We start from the raw sequence: 16231 nt of genomic DNA, 5'->3' as shown, positions 1-16231 counted from the left end.
CATGACCTCACGCAATCAATTGTTTAGAAAAATAAAAACAATTTATTTGGTCAGGGAGACGCAGGCAAAGGGTACATCTCAAGAGTGGGAAATAAAGGGGGCTTACAGGTAGGTGGCGGAGAGTGGATGCGGAGACAGTGAAAAATGTTGTAAGCTTCCAAGGACTGCTGAAGGACAAATGGAAAAAACAGTCCCCTAATGTCAGCAGTGAAGAGACACAACTCATCCAATCAAAACAGTGGTAAAGAAGCTACATTCTAGAAGTGGGGCAAAATTTAGATTAAGGAGGTAAACCAACTAATCATGAGCATCGAACTGAGGTAGATATTAAAGCTATCCAGTCATAAGCAGGATGCTGATCCAAAGCCCATTGCATGTATTATATTGTAGACCAGGCTTCTCTAATAAGTAGCTTTTGAGCTAATAGTAGCTCTCAAGCTATCTGTAAGTAGCTCTCCTGTGGGCAGTGGAGCATAATAAATTATAAGCTTTTGTTTGGTTGAATTCGGATCACTGAAATAATATCGAGGGACAGAATATCGACCAACAAAAATATCGTTGACAAAATATCGAGAGACAAAATATCGAGTTTCTATCTACAAACAGGTAAGTACAAAAATATCGAGTTAAAAATATCGTTTACAAAAATATAGTTGTAAGAAATATCGACTTTAATAAAAACAATGTTTAATTACATTAATATAAAAAATTAATTACTAAAATATACTTAACAATACTTAAAATAACTTTTAATAATTAAATAATTAATGAAAGTAAAAAAATAATATTTTTTTAATCATATTTCTTAAAACATATATATATATAGTAACAAAATTTAATTAAATAATAGCCAATATTATTAACGTACAAATACAATAGAGTAAAAATTACTATTCCCACTCCAGTGGGTGCAACAGTAGGGAAAGCGTTGGATAGCGTAGGGGTTAAAATTACTATTCCCACTCCAAGGAGTGCAACAGTGGATATATGACGTTACAACGCAACTTTTACAACGCACTACCATTACAACGTAAGTATTGGTAAGTATATAATAATTTTTATAATTTAAATTATTTAAAATTAATTTAATATAATTTAATTTAATTTCATTTCATTAAATTAAATTAATGTAAATTTAATTTTACTTTATTTTTACACTGTGCCCCTCTACCCCAAAAACCCAAAACTGACCCTGAACCCTAAAAAAAACCCTTTACCCAAAACCCCCAAACTGACCCTGAACCCTAAAAATACCCCTTTACCCAAAAACCAAAAACTGACCGTGAACCCTAAAAATACCTTTACCCAAAAACCCAAAACTGACCCTGAACCCTAAAAATACCCCTTAACCCAAAAACTAAAAACTGACCCTGAACCCTAAAAATACCCCTTTACCCAAAAACTAAAAACTGACCCTGAACCCTAAAAATACCCCTTTACCCAAAAACTAAAAACTGACCCTGAACCCTAAAAATACCCTTTTACCCAAAAACTAAAAACTGACCCTGAACCCTAAAAATACCCCTTTACCCAAAAACTAAAAACTGACCCTGAACCCAAAAAATACCCCTTTACCCAAAAACTAAAAACTGACCCTGAACCCTAAAAATACCCCTTTACCCAAAAACCAAAAACTGACCCTGAACCCTAAAAATACCCCTTTAATTTAACATAATTAGCAATTAATCAATTAAATTAAATTAATTACCAATTACATTTTAAATAATTAACAAATATTATTTAATTACCAATTAATTAAATATTACTACCAATTAATACATTTACATATTTAATTAATTATAATTAAATTACTTCCCACCCTATTCCCCTATAAACCCACAACCCGCTACAGGAAATAAATTATTTTAATTTACATAATTAGCAATTAATCAATTAAATTAATTACCAATTAAATTTTAAATAATTAACAAATATTATTTAATTACCAATTAATTAATTATTACTTCCAATTAATAAATTTACATATTTAATTAATTATAATTAAATTACTTCCCACCCTATTCCCCTATAAACCCACAACCGCTACAGAATAAAATTACACAATAATAAAAAAAATCATTAATTAAAAATAATTATAACATAAAATGACACTTTTCACACATATTATAACATAAAAACACTATAAATAATTAAATATTATTTAAAAAACGATATTTTTTACTATCTAGATTATATACTTGGATATTTTCACTTTCTATATTATTTACAGTCGATATTACTTCACTTACCTTAAAAACGATATTTTGACTGTCGATATTCTGTCCTGTCGATATTTTGTCCAAACGATATTTAAAACTCGATATTCTGTCCAAACGATATTTTGGAGTCGATATTATGTCTGTGCACCGTTGAATTCATATATGTATACCAAAACTGAAAAAGGTGTATTTCAAATGAAAATGTGTGTATTTTCAGAACTCAAAAACTGATAATTGGAGAAAAAGGATACATTTCCAAAATATATTTAAAGTTACTTGAGTTGAAAATCATGGGGCGTAAGAGATCGTTTATTACTAATATTATTACCTTGGTGTCAGGGGCATTGCAGTTGTGACTGATACGTTTTACCCATAAAGTAGAGGCATTCCACTTTGACAAAGCCTTTTTTATAATACTGGAAAACCTGCACAGAGATGATCACTGCTGATAATCTTGCATAGGGGGCCACAAATGTAACCGTGTCTGATATGATCAGTTACAACACTAATAATATGTTTCACTCAGGATGATTTTCATTGCACATTAGTAGGTTTTATTACAGAAAAGGTTCGAGAACCCTATATTTGGCAACAAATAGCCCAGGCAAGACATGAACAGATAATAATGCTAAACAGACATGTCATGATTAAGCAAGAAAATAACCACTTGGCCGTTTTACTGAATAAAAGAAAATCAAAGAGGAAGCTTGGTCAATGTTCTTTACTAATGTAAGTAAAAGTGTCACCCGTGAGTAAACAGAGGGAAATCAACACATAAAAGAAAAACAACGTTGAATGATTTAAAAGCCAAAACATTTACGTGGAATGTAGATAATGAAAACCTTTGTCAACTAGCTTGTGATAATGATGAGGTATAACAATGATAGCTACAAAGTTGAATCCTTTACCAATGGTAACGTGGTAAGCAACTTGTGTGAACACAAACACTCTAAGATAGTGCATAAATAGCCATCACAGCACTCAAAAGGCTCTTTAAGTAATCCAAAATTACGGTTGAAAAGCAGAGGCTCGATGACATGCAGCGAATGGCCAAAGATTATAGGGCATGTGAATGTAAACCTGTAATTATGACAAAGAACATTAACCAGGGTTCCACCTCCAGCTATAGTCACAGATAGTAGCTATGCAAAGGGGCGGACGAAGGCACAATTTTCTTGTCGAGAGCCTCTACAGTTACTACGCCCACTCTGTTCCTTGACTCCCTACTACTAAGACTGATTCTGAAGCATGAAAATGCAGCATAAACCTACAATGCTTAGCTTTTTTGCTTGTCAAACCAAAATCTAAACCTTCCTCCACAACTCAAGAAAAAGTTCCAATTTAAGGATAAGCGGCCTGAAGGACCATACTCGAAGATATCAGTTACTAAGGAACTGAAAGTTGCAAAGCTCCTAGCAAACAGGAAGGCATGAGTTATTATCAGAGCATACCAGCTAACAACTGGACTGTCAATAAAAGAGTTTAAACAGAAAACAAAAATTCAGAAAACGCATAAACTAAATGAGAAGTATATGGATTTAATATTTCGCATTGGAATTTGCTGAGTGGCCTTTGTGAAATGGGTTGGTGGTGGCACCAAATCTACTCAGGTATTGTTTTTAAAGTTAATAACATTGAGCAACATATCCATTGGAAAGGTCACTAAAGTACAGAAACTAAGGACTGGTACTGGTCGTTAAGATAAAATCAGTTGTATTAACCCATTTCAAATATGGTATCAATCAAACCATTTAATATAAAAAATAATCATTCTGAAAATGTTATTGACCGACAGTTGTTAAACAATACATATTACCTCCCCTCACCTGCCACTACAGTGGGGCATCAGAATACTTAAGCAAAAAAAGTATATAGAGCATAAGAATGGGAACGTTTAAGGACGGTGTGAATACAAAATTAGGATTTCCACAAACTGACAAGGAATGTTTAATTTAAGGCAGTGGGTTGCTCTCCTGTTTGGAAGCTGAACGCGACAAGGGAACCACCCCTCTCTTTCCCATTCAAGATCCCCAATCATGAAATTTGTGCAAGGAGATCCTCTTAAAAGGAGAATGCAGTGTTTACTTTGGGACGGTTCTTGCAGACGCTGGGCACTAATCTTGGGGACCACAGCTAATTTTTCATCATCAGACTTTAACCAATTTCAAGAGAGAGAAAAAGGGAATAAAAAAGTGAGAAAAAAGGGGAAGAGAAAAAGAAAAAAAGAATTGTAAAGGTGGAAAGCAAGATGAAAAATAACCAACAAGCATGAGATAAAGAGAAGGGAAGTGTACAGCCTTGGTATTGGCCAATGCCGGCATTTAGCTATTTGCAGCAGTCCCCCAAGAGAAACTTCAGATCCCAGCACTTTAAAAAAATATATTCCTGTATTCACAAATTAAACACTGTTAGAATGAGTCATGTAAAATACCAAGGCCCAATATGTGGAATGACATGTAGGCTTTGGAATGGATACTGCATTGCTTACAAAACCAATGTCATCAGAGAATATTTTTATTTTCTTAGTGAATTTCAATCTATCCCACTGAATCATTGGGTCCTGCATTTCATGTATCACTTCAAGAGGTCAGAGAAGTTTGGTATACCAGTTTTTTGTCACCAATTTGTGATAAGAAGAGTGTACCCACCAGGCAAGTTAGATTTTTTTGGGACTCGGTCAGCAAACTGTAGTGGTCCTTCATATGACAAGAACCAAAGATTTTTTTATTTAAAATCCTGCTGGGAAAGAGAAAACAAGGGAGATGCATATATGGTGACATCTTGTGGTAATAGCTGTGAGCTGACTCACCATTAATAAATAGGGGAGCTTTGCTGTAAAATGTATAAATAAATTATGAGAACGGGGTCCTAAAAAAAGAGCTGCGCCTGGAGATTAATGCCCCTCTCATCCACCCAATCCCTGGTTCCTTTTTGACGGGAATGGTACTAACAATTTTATGTCAGAGAAGGAAAACATCTGGGGCCGTATTACGCATATGGCCCATTTCCCTGGGCCCTATGCATAATACAGGCGCAAACAGTGATAGTGCTTCCTATTACAAAGATACGCTGAGTGAAATAGGGAGTGGCTGCTTCAAAGCCACTCCCTGTTTCACAGTCATCTGCACTTTGCAGAGGGGAAAGAGATCTCCTTGCAGGCAGGAACAGTATGTGACTGCAGCCGCCGTCAGGGGGGTGTCTGGAGGGCGTCCATGGGACCCCCTTTCTCCCTTCCAGAGGTTTGACTTTTTTGTGGCGCACTTTCAGTGTACCTTCTAAGGACATGTTTGCCTCTGCTCCACAATCCCTAATACGGCATAGGCTCAGAGTTAAAGTGAGTTCCTCATTTTCAAGGGGCCATGCCCCACGTGCAAATCAGGGCACTCCCTACCATGATAGTGCTGGTGCTACGTGTGCACGCGCTCTCAGTATTACAGAAGGGGACGCACAAGAGGCTGAGGCACCTTCTGCAATACCAGTGAGCACTGGGGGTGCACAAAGAAGGCGCACATGCCCGTTGTCCCCCCCTTCTCACCCCTCCCAGGGAGCAATATATAATATGGCCACTGCATCGACTTTTCAGGACTAAAGCTAAGAAAATGTCACCATCATTAGATGAACAAACAAGCTTGAGTAACACTCGGTTTTTTAAAGACACTTTTACGTTCTATTCATCTTTATGGAACAAAGTACACAAATATTTTGCATCCAGATACAAACGCTGCATTCACTACCTCAGAACGGGCCACATCACCCAGGCACTGACATCACCAATTAATCAGAAAAGCAATAATTTGAAGTACTCGAGCCTGACTAAACAACGTCAGTGAAGGTTCTTTCTGAAAGATACACTCCCTAGGAAATAGTGGCAACATTCTCAAATACGGTACCAAACGTGAAGAGCAAAATGTCGTTACAAGCATTATGCCAATCTGCAATTGTTAATTTCCTTCTCAAAAACAGTTCGAAGCACTACGTGTTCAGAAAGTGAAATTGTTACAGCATTGAACACTACCAGGACCACAATATTAAATTATCTATTTTAAAAAAAGTACAGTGGTAGTAGAGAATTATTTTGTCTGATATCAAAAGGAAAGTGGGACTGCTTAACCTTTAATGATGTCCTGGGAACTGAAATTCATTGAATGTTACAATGTACAATTAATTTATTTTAAAGTATCACTCATGATGTCTTCCCAGGACTCAGATTACCCTTAACCTCCTGTTTGTAGCCGTCTTTTTTTTTTTTTTAAATAGAAAACACGATCCCCACTCTAATGCAGCAAACTTACAATATTGGTAATGGATTGTCTAGTAACCTTAAAAGCCCATTGTGTTAGGACATGAGCCCCATGAGGATACCTTGCATTTAGATTACGTGTAAAGACCCTTTAGACTGCTAATGTTTTAACTCTTTGTACATGAATATTAACCAAATTATTACATGTCCTATGGCAATATTAATCTTCGTAGATTGTAATTCAACAGATCTCTCAGATTTAATCAACAAAAGAAAAATTGCATAGTAATTCCAAAACAGTGCAATTTCAGAGTGTGATTCAAATATTATGTGATCAAGGGAGCATTTTTTGGCATTTGCACACCTGGGTTAACCATTTGTTATTGGTGCATGGAATGGGGCCTTTTTCACTCAGGTTTTTGAAGTTTTATAGTTGCTTTTAGCTATGGGATGCACGCCTATAAAGTATCCTCTCTACCTGTCAGTTGCAATTAGCGTACTTGTGATATAGGATGATTGTCTCAAATGTAAATAAACTATGGCTATTTACAAAAGGTTTGTTTGGAAGGGCCATGGCCAATCCTATGGCTGAACAGTGGACCCATCTCCAATCCCAACCACTTGCTCTTTATGTAGCAGACACATCACTTGGGAACTCTTTCTATGCATAGAATGAAATTACCGCCCCAACTATAATTGCTTTCCCTGGCGTCAAAGGCTTAAGTAATGTCCCCATCATCTCCCAACCTGTGTTTGCAAATACACAGAGGAAGGCTCTATGCTAAGCCCAGTTCTAAGCCTTCTAACTGTGGCACGAATAGTTGGATATATTTTTTACAAATAATAACAAGTCCTATGAGATTTTAGATGAAAAGGCTACATTACCAGCCCCAAATTGTACTGACTACTCGCACCTTAAAAGATATATATTTCATGATGCCATGTAAACGATATATTACTCAGAGAGCTCCACTTTGTTAATATGTCTCATAAAATACTGCAGAGGGATTTCCAATTCACACAAAGCATTCGCGGACTAAAAAAAATAATTTACGAATATCAGCTTCCCTCCTTAGAGTCACCTCATTACACCGTGCAATGGTGCTAGTTCTATTTGCTTTGTCCTCGCTGGTGATCTGACATAAGTCTCAGTAGAGCCCAAAAAACAGTGTTTTGTACAAAATACCCCCCTTCAGTAATAGGAGTTTGTACTCCGGCTACATAATCGCCTGTTCATGAGTTTATGCACCCAAAGCCTTGATCTGATCATCAGGGCCACTGCACAAACGGGACATGTAGGTGGCCAACTTTTTACAGTTTGCGGGCAGTATCACTCCCCAGTTAGCAAACATTATGAGCTGATGTCCCAGCATGAGGAATAACGCACCAGATCTGGGATGACACAAGATTACCTAATCCAGTCCCTTTTCTGTGTACATTTTCCACCCGCTCTTTATCAGAAGGCACCTTTATATGCAGAAAAGCATTATGTGTTACCTGTTGCATGACTGCCCCTCATAACACTAAGAATTGTGAGATTTGGTATTCAGTGTTGAGATATCATTTCTCGTGGCTGGGAATCGGCCCTTTAATGTTACCCCAAAACAAGGGTATGATTGCCACCCTTGGGTTGTGCTTGTTTCAGTAGTACAAGCTGTCCATGACAACAATTGGTTAATAAACAAGAAAATAACTAGGAATTGATTATATGCTATACTTTTGAGTTATCCGGTAAAACGGTTTCTTTATACCAAATAGGCAAAAGCCTACAATTATATTCTGCAAAACGTTATTTGCCACATAGTGTGTACCCGTTGCTCATACTGTTGCACTAATATTTCTTGCGGCTGGCATGCAGGCCAGATCCTTCAGTTAGTATGACACTTTCATGTGCTGTGATTTATTGGTAACGAACTTGAACACAGCCTTTTGTCTCTGAAATTTCGGTAAACAGATATCTATTAAATTCGGTAACAGTATCATCAGTTAGTTAGTGGCTTGGGTAATTGAAAAATGCGATATTAAGCGCCACCGAAAGAAAAACTAAGTATTGGCATTATTAATTATTTGGCATAAATTGGTTGTCTTTAAGGAAAACAGACTGGTAATCTATTATAGACGAACGAGATCTATTTCTCTTTGAACCATCAACTTTATACAATATAAAGTATGTGCAGCCTAATATAAACAATTTATCATAACAACTTCATAGGCAATCACAATTCAGTGAAACTCGTGAATAAAATGTGTATTTTCATAGAATCAAGCAGCTGTTGCATTCTGCTATCTAAAGAGATGGCATGAGTCATTAAGGGAGATTGCAGTAGCAGCGAGATGCTCTGAAATGTCAATTTCTATGACTCCCTGTATTATAAGGACTTAACTCACTGTTGCAATGTATGTGTACAGGGCCTGTCAACATTCTCAAAGCGTGGGGCCTTGTTTACTGTTCTTCAAATGACAAATGATGGTAAATGTCAGAATAAATTCTGCACAACAACTTCAACAACGGGCAAGCTCTACAGACCACAACCTGAGCAATTTATCTGTACCAGCTTCTGTCTTAGAGACGTCGCTCCCACTCAGAAGAATCAGCGCAGTGTGCGATTGACAACATCGTTTCTCTCCGACTATTCATAACCATGCCAAACAAGAAATTCACGTCCCTTCCCTACACATGTCAAAGGCTGGGCAGAAACAAAACAGCATCACTTGAAAGTCTCGGATTCGAGTTAGGAAATACCTGAGCAGGTAGACAGCACGCTCGATGTCATTAAGTTCTTCATCAACTGTAAGTTTTTCTATTTCTTCCGGAGTCTGCGAATCAGGAAACACGAATTATATTAAATACATTTTCCATCTATGGTACTAAAACTCAAAATACAACTAGGCGCAACAATCATCTGCCGAGGTCAATATGCATTCACTCACAAGACGCATAAACCAATGTACGTGAATCTCAAAAAGTGAAGTGGGCAGCTTTACTGTCAAGGGTATTTCACAGGGCAGACCGGCGAGAGTGTAGGGGGCAAGTATATGTTGCATCCCCATAGTGATCTGTACTGTTTAGAGAACCAAGAACCTCAAATGTCAGTGGGTTCAAATCCTAAAACCATACTTGATATCAAACCCACTGATTCTGTGCTACAATTCTACACCCTCGAGTTATTGCTCAAGTTCTACAAACCACAAAGCAAAGTGCACCTGCTTCACTGAAAGATATTTGGAGCAAAGAATAAAGGACATATGTGGTACTGTTAAACGATGCTGGCCTGCTGGTTCAGAGGGCAAATTCACCTATGAAAGAGACCTATATGGGAAATGTGTGGTCAAATATGTGAATGCAAGTGGCTACGCTCAGTCTTTTATCCTTCAACGGTCGGGAAAATGAACATTGGGAAACTATAAGTAGAGATATGTAATCGAGGCGACGCAACAGATTCAGCTGGGAATGAAAGCTTTACAAAATAGCACTCTTTCATTTTATGATACTCTAAACTTAAAATGGAGGCTTTAAGCAATCTAGAAAGACGCCTCCTAAGCCATAAATACCTTAAGACTCCTGCGCACAGGTCTCTCGATGAATGTAAGATCCTGCAGGTCGTCGTACCCGAACAAGCCTTGACTACCAGAGCAATCCATCGTGGAGAAGGCTGTCGGATACATTTGGGAGGTTCAGCTTGAAAATGTGCCTCAGAAACCCATGAAAAGTCCAGTCACATCGCACTAGTGGAAGTTAGGCAACCAGGAGATCCGCTCAAGGTCAAGCCTGGCTGGCAGTCACTGGATGCGAGCCCCTCTTCCCAGCGGAACGTATTGCCTGGGCGCTGGTATTAGGCAACCCAAAATCGAAGATGTGAAATCTCGCCTTGTGCCCCTGGTGGAGTGGCACAAGTACTGTTGAACTGCAAATACCCACCCTGGTTCTGGTGTAGTGAGACACGAGCACACCAGCGAACTCTGTGCCCCTGCCGCCTGCCCTTAAACGTTTTGCATTGAAGGCAGGTGCCAGGGAATCCCCGATCCCCAAGAATGGACAAAACAGGCACGTTGGGTCCCTCTGTAAACCTGAATTGACTGGAGATCAGACCCTCCCTTCTATTTTAGAAGATGCCCACGGTGAGCAGGTGGGACTCCCGGAGAAGACCAGCAATTCCCTGTGTAGAGGATTCGACCCAATGTCGCTGGTGGAAGCAGGACTTGCACAGGTGAAAACTGCGAGCCTCTCCCTGTCAGATACAATCCCCGATGCGGAGGCTCGGGATAGACAAAATGCCGAAGAACAGTCCGACACCTCAACCGCTCGTCAATTTAGCCCTTGGGAAGACGTGATGGTCAAGGAGAAGACGGCTGAGGACTTCAGCACCCCAAAAGCCAAGACAGGAGCCTTCCAACCTTCCTTCAGCTGCCCCGCTGCCTCTCCCTCTCTCAGCGCTTGTTCCAAATCCTCGACAATGTTTGCTAGGCAACCCGAGCCTTATTATATCTGCGAGAGGCTGTCTGCAGATCTCATTGCTCTCTCTCACACAGGCTGAAATCAAGCAAACGATCCAGGCGTCGAAAATAGTTTGATTTTATTCTCCTTCTGGCATGTCCTAGTCAGTGTTACATATTCATCTTGAAAACGCCCTTTGCTTAGAATGATCAATTTAATGGGGCGTCAGTCAATGGATACAAATCGATGCACTAAATGAGAACCAATGAAGGCTAAACGCGGGTCTAATGAGAACAAACACAAGTTACCAAATATTAAACAAGTACAAAAAAAAACCAGCAACTGGAAAATGACCCTGGCCGTGAAATTAGGGTTAAAACTGGAGCTAATCTATCCGATGGAAAGTAAGGTAGGGACAGCCAAAAAGGACCTGGCACATGCCATCCACCAATGTGACAAAACTATGTAAAAAGGGTTGACGTAATTTGGCATTCGTGGGCATCACAGTTATTGGTAAAAGGTTCTGGTAAATGTTTAGCCCCCTAATGCCACCTGTATCACAAACCTATTTCACCAAAGCAGGGGGCTGTTTGGTGGAGGGCCTCAAAGTGGTGCTCAGAAAGTCTCCTCAACTTCCCCCATATCATTCAGGATATTTAGTTAGTTCTGTCAACACCAGTTTTCTTATTGCTGTAAACAGATTGGTTTGGAGCTGCTGTGCATAGAAAGGGCTTCGTAGCCAACGGCTTCAAGAAATGCCATTAATAATATTACCCACTAACAAAGGGCAAGAGTATTATTGCAACTAGTTCCCCCTAAGTTCCCTTTAGTCGGGGACACTACATAACGTTCAGGAGAGGCGGTGGTAGAGATACTCCTAAGGTAATATCACAAATGATATTCCCTTCTGCGTAGGAGAGGGATACAAACCACGTGACTATCACACCTTTAACCACAACGCAAGGTAGGATGTTATAAAGGACCCCTACTCGCTACCAAATGCATGGACGCTGCCTCCCTCGCTGGAGATCCCGCAGCGGTCTCTCCGAGCACCTACAGGCTCGCGCGGAAGTCCGCTCCCCAAAAACTAGTAAATAATAAAAAACGAGTCACATTCAGCGAACTGGGTAAACAAAACAAGGGAGTATGGCTGTTTGGAGGGCGAGAAACGGCGAAAACACCGTGAACAGCTGAGATCGCCAAGTCGGTCTCCAGGGCAACGCGCCGCTACGGGAACCTAGAGAAGCAAAACATCTACGTCAAAGAAAAGCGTTTTGAAAACGCCTTTGATCGGCAATGTGATTGCTACGGCGGCCCAGTGAGGTAAAAGCGGCTCGTGATCATCCATGGTCGCCAAGAGCGTGCCCCCCTGTGTCTGAGAAGTCCTGTACGCATTATTCTTGTAACCTGAGCATATATGCCAATATACCCGAGTCGGGCGGGAGACTCCCGATGTTCTAAGCCAACAATTGATTTAATTTTGCTGTCTGCTGGTTGAAATTGCCACTCTTTCTGTTGAAGTCAATGGGAGGAATGCATTCTCCCGATTTTTTTTAATTCTATTTCTAAAGTGTTGGCATGTATGCCTGAGGGGGAAGAAAATAACATCCTACTGTCACAGAGCCATAGAAAGTTCGAATCCCATCTGTAGAGTGCCATACGGCCTCACATTGAATTTACAGTAGTAAACGTGTCTTTTCCCTCTAAATTATGGTTGTGACCCCAGATATATAGGCGCGCAATTAATATTTCTCCCAAGCCTACACAAATTTGAATTTGGTCCGAGACAGAGACCACCTCTCCGTGGACTGACTCTCGCATTGAGCTGGAGGGAGCTCAGTTGAAAAATATCATTATGTGACTTGACTCACCCAGCTTTTCTCGGTCACAAATGCACATCTTTAAAGTTATTTGGAGCAGTATAACTATTATACAACTTCAATCGATTAATCGTTCAGAGATTTGTGAAGCGCACTACTCACCCCTGAGGGTCTCAAGGCGCTGGGGAGGTGTGGGGAGCAGCTCCGTCTCATCTGAAGTGCTAGGTCTGGAGGCTCTTCTTGAATGCTTGCAGTGTGGGGGGTTCGTCTGATGCTGAGGACGAGTTTGTTCCTGATCTTGGCCGCGATGTAGGAGAAGTCTCTTTCTCTTGTTTTGGCTCTGCCGATGTGTGGGATTTCGGCCAGGGCAAGGTCGGCGGAATGGAGGTTTCTCTTGGGTGCATAGAAGGAGATTATTTCATTGAGGTATTGGGGTCTGGTTTGTGTGGAGGGATTTGTAGGCATGAGTGAGCAGCTTGAATGTCACTCTCTTTTTGATAAGGAGCCAGTGGAGGTCTCGTAGGTGCTGGGTGCTGAGGTCTTGTGGGATGCTGAGGACGAGTCTGGCTGCGGCGTTCTGGATGGTCAGGAGTTTGAGGATTAGAGATTTGTTGATCCCGGCGTAGAGGGTGTTCCCGTAGTCCAGTCTGCTGGTTATGAGTGCATGGGTGACTGACTTTCTGGATTCGGGGGGGATCCATTTGAAGGTCTTGCAGAGAATGCGGAGGGTATTGAAGCACGTGGAAAAAATAGTGTCAACCTGTTGGTTCATGGTGAGGGAGGAGTCGAGTATGATGCCAAGGTTGTGGGCGTAGTACATGGGTGTGGGAGGGTTGCCCAAGGCGATGAGCCTTCAGGTGTTGTCCCATGCAGTGGGGGTGGATCCGAGGACAAGGACTTCCATTTTCACCAAGTTGGCTTTGCTGGGCTGTGAAGTAATTCAACAAAATAAATATAGATTTGCTTCTCTAAGTGCTACTACTCTTGTATATATCTGTTTAGAAATTACAGTTATCACAAATGTTTTCAAGCCATTTAAACAGAAAGGTCCAGGTTCATAAGGGTAAATTACACCTTGGAGTAAGTTTACACTTTGTAGTCAATCAATCAAGATTTATAAAGCGCAGCTAATCATCCAATAAGGTATCCAGTTGCTTGCTGGTCCTCTAGACTTTTTCGGACAGCTAGGTCTTGAGGACCATTTGGAATTCCAGAAGTGATGTGATGGTCCGGAAGTGCTTGGGGAGGTTGTTACAGATCTTTGCTGTGATGTGGATGAAGGAGCGTCCTCCACTTTTGCTTCGGTAGATATGGGGAGTATGGGCAAGTGAAAGGGAGGAAGGAGCGTAGTCTTCTCGACGGTTGGTGGAAGTTCAGGCCCTGGTTAATGTAGGCAGGTCCTTGTTTGTGTTGAGTCTTGTGTGCATGGGTCGGGCTGGACTGTTCCCAAGAGGCACAGGGTCAGACTGATTTGCATATGGCCATGTCTGAACTGAGGTGGCAGAGTGGGCTAAAGAGCGGTGATGGATTAAACCCAGATCTCTTGACTGGGTGTAAGTGTTTGATTGGTTCAGATGCTCCGTCCATCACCACCCCTTTTTGTACCGCTTTGTGTGCATGGGTCAGCAGCTTGAATTGACATCTTTTCTTTATTGGGAGCTAGTAGAGTTCCTGAGGTGGTGCATGATGTAAGTTTGTCAGGGAAGGCTGAGGGTGAGTCTGGCTGCGGCATTCTGTGTAGTCTTAAGTCTCTGTAGGAGGTGTGCACCGATTCCTACATAGATGGCATTGCCATAGTCAGTCGGCTGTGTAACATAGCGTCTTATGTGTAGGGGTAGCCACTTGAAGATCTTGTATAGCCTGCGCAGAGTGAGAAAGCAAGTGAAGGAGAAGGAGTTGATCTGTGATTTCATGGTGATCTTGTTGTCAATGATGATTCTGAGGTTTCTGGCCTGATTGGAGGGAGTGGGTGCAGGTCCTAGGTTTGATGGCCACCAGGATTCGTTCCATGTGTTCCATGGCCTGCAGGGTCATGTATGCGTTGAGGAGCATGGGGCTGAGGAATGGGCCTTAGGGGACACTGCAGATGATCTCTTCGGGTTCAAAGGTGGGAGGTGGAGCCTCTGGGTGTTCTGTGAGGAAGGAGGTGATCCATCTGAGTGCGTCCCCTTGAATGCCGATGTGGTGGAAATGTTTTATCAGTGTGTGGCGGGACACAGTGACAACGGTATACAAATTGTACACTGATCTATACCTTACCCTGCATATATTGTCTACTATGTATCAGTCTCTTTTGTTTTTCCTTACCAAAACTTTTGAAAATAAAAACCGTTTGAACACAAAAAAAGTCCAACAGGCCTGATTCACAAACTGAACTTTTTTGTACATTTTGTTGTACTACAAAACGTACTACAAAGTGTGTGTTTTGCCTATATCAATATGTGTGGCGTTTTCTGTTCAAACTGTGGAGTCTCGGTACATGTAATTATACATTTTATTTGTAAAGATGGGAGCGACAAAAGAAAGTGTGTAGGAAAGGAGTAGATTTATATTAGATGGAATTTGATTAGGGAGTACTAAGAGGGGTTTAGAGAGTGTCAGGGAGGGGATTAGGGACGAAAATCACCCACCAACACAATAGTAAGCCAATTGCATTACTCTGGGATGGAACCATGTAACTTTGTAGTAAGTTTACACTTGGAGTTTGTGAATAACAAAAGTAGTAAACTTTAGGCACCTGGACACCTGGACATCTAGCTTGCCACTTACCTATGGCCTCCAATTTCGGCTTGCTCCAGATTGATCCAGTGACACTGCAGCTGCCCGTGTTTTCCCGCTGGGTCTTCCCCCCACAACAGGACCTACTTTATGCAGCCTGAAGCGCGACCACATCGGTAGGTGCCTGGACACCTAGCTTACCACTTGCCTGTGGCCTCCAGTTCCTGCTTCTTCCAGACTGATACAGTGACACCGCAGCTGCCCGGGGGTGTTCCCGCGTGGGTTTTCCTGACCAGGTTTTCCCACTTGTCGTACTTCCTGCCAACAGAAGCCCTGCCCACCCCAGGATATACTTAATGCAGGCCACACAGCAACTGCACAGTGGATGTGCCGCAGGCGCACCTAAAGGCAAACCCATCTGTGCCTAGACTGCGCCCAGTGCCGAACCCGCTGGCCCTCCTGCTCTCCAAAGATACACCCATGGCTGAGCTCTACACCCTGAACCTCGGATGCCACAATAAACACTGCCACTGTGCCGATCCACACTCCATGGTAGGACCTTTCACCTGCACCCACTGCCACTTCACCTGCCACTGCTCATACACCAGCCCACAGACCAGCCCCACCCAGAACACTTCATAGCCACCACCTAAAAAAAACACTAATTTGCATGTGCTCTTCTCACCACACGCTCACTAAGCAAGCATTTTATTTATTTATGGGACCTCATTACCATCCTTGCCCCCGAAATCATCTTCCTTGCTGAGACCTGGCTCAACCCCATATCTGCCCCAGACAT

At 41.3% G+C, this 16231-nt stretch overlaps 1 protein-coding gene across 4 annotated transcripts in view; it reads right to left on the bottom strand.

Moving 5' to 3' along the window:
• The window catches only part of PPP4R4 (protein phosphatase 4 regulatory subunit 4), a 1921930-nt gene extending 1909829 nt beyond the window's left edge, over positions 1-12101 (bottom strand). For all 4 annotated transcript variants that reach the window (XR_013600947.1, XM_078660096.1, XM_078660097.1 and 1 more), the window contains exons 1-2: positions 10012-12101; positions 9203-9276 (exon numbers count right to left, since the gene is read on the bottom strand). Coding sequence is in view for 3 of the 4 variants with exons in the window: in XM_078660096.1 (XP_078516222.1) it covers positions 9203-9276; positions 10012-10125 (188 nt within the window). In the remaining variant the exon portion in view is untranslated. The remainder of the gene's footprint in view (positions 1-9202; positions 9277-10011) is intronic.
• Positions 12102-16231: the final 4130 nt, after the last annotated feature.

Source organism: Lissotriton helveticus, chromosome 9 (genome assembly GCF_964261635.1).
Source record: "Lissotriton helveticus chromosome 9, aLisHel1.1, whole genome shotgun sequence".
Taxonomy (NCBI): Eukaryota; Metazoa; Chordata; class Amphibia; order Caudata; family Salamandridae; genus Lissotriton; species Lissotriton helveticus.
Note: the sequence above shows the minus strand (reverse complement) of the source record. Positions and strands in the feature narration are given on the sequence as shown.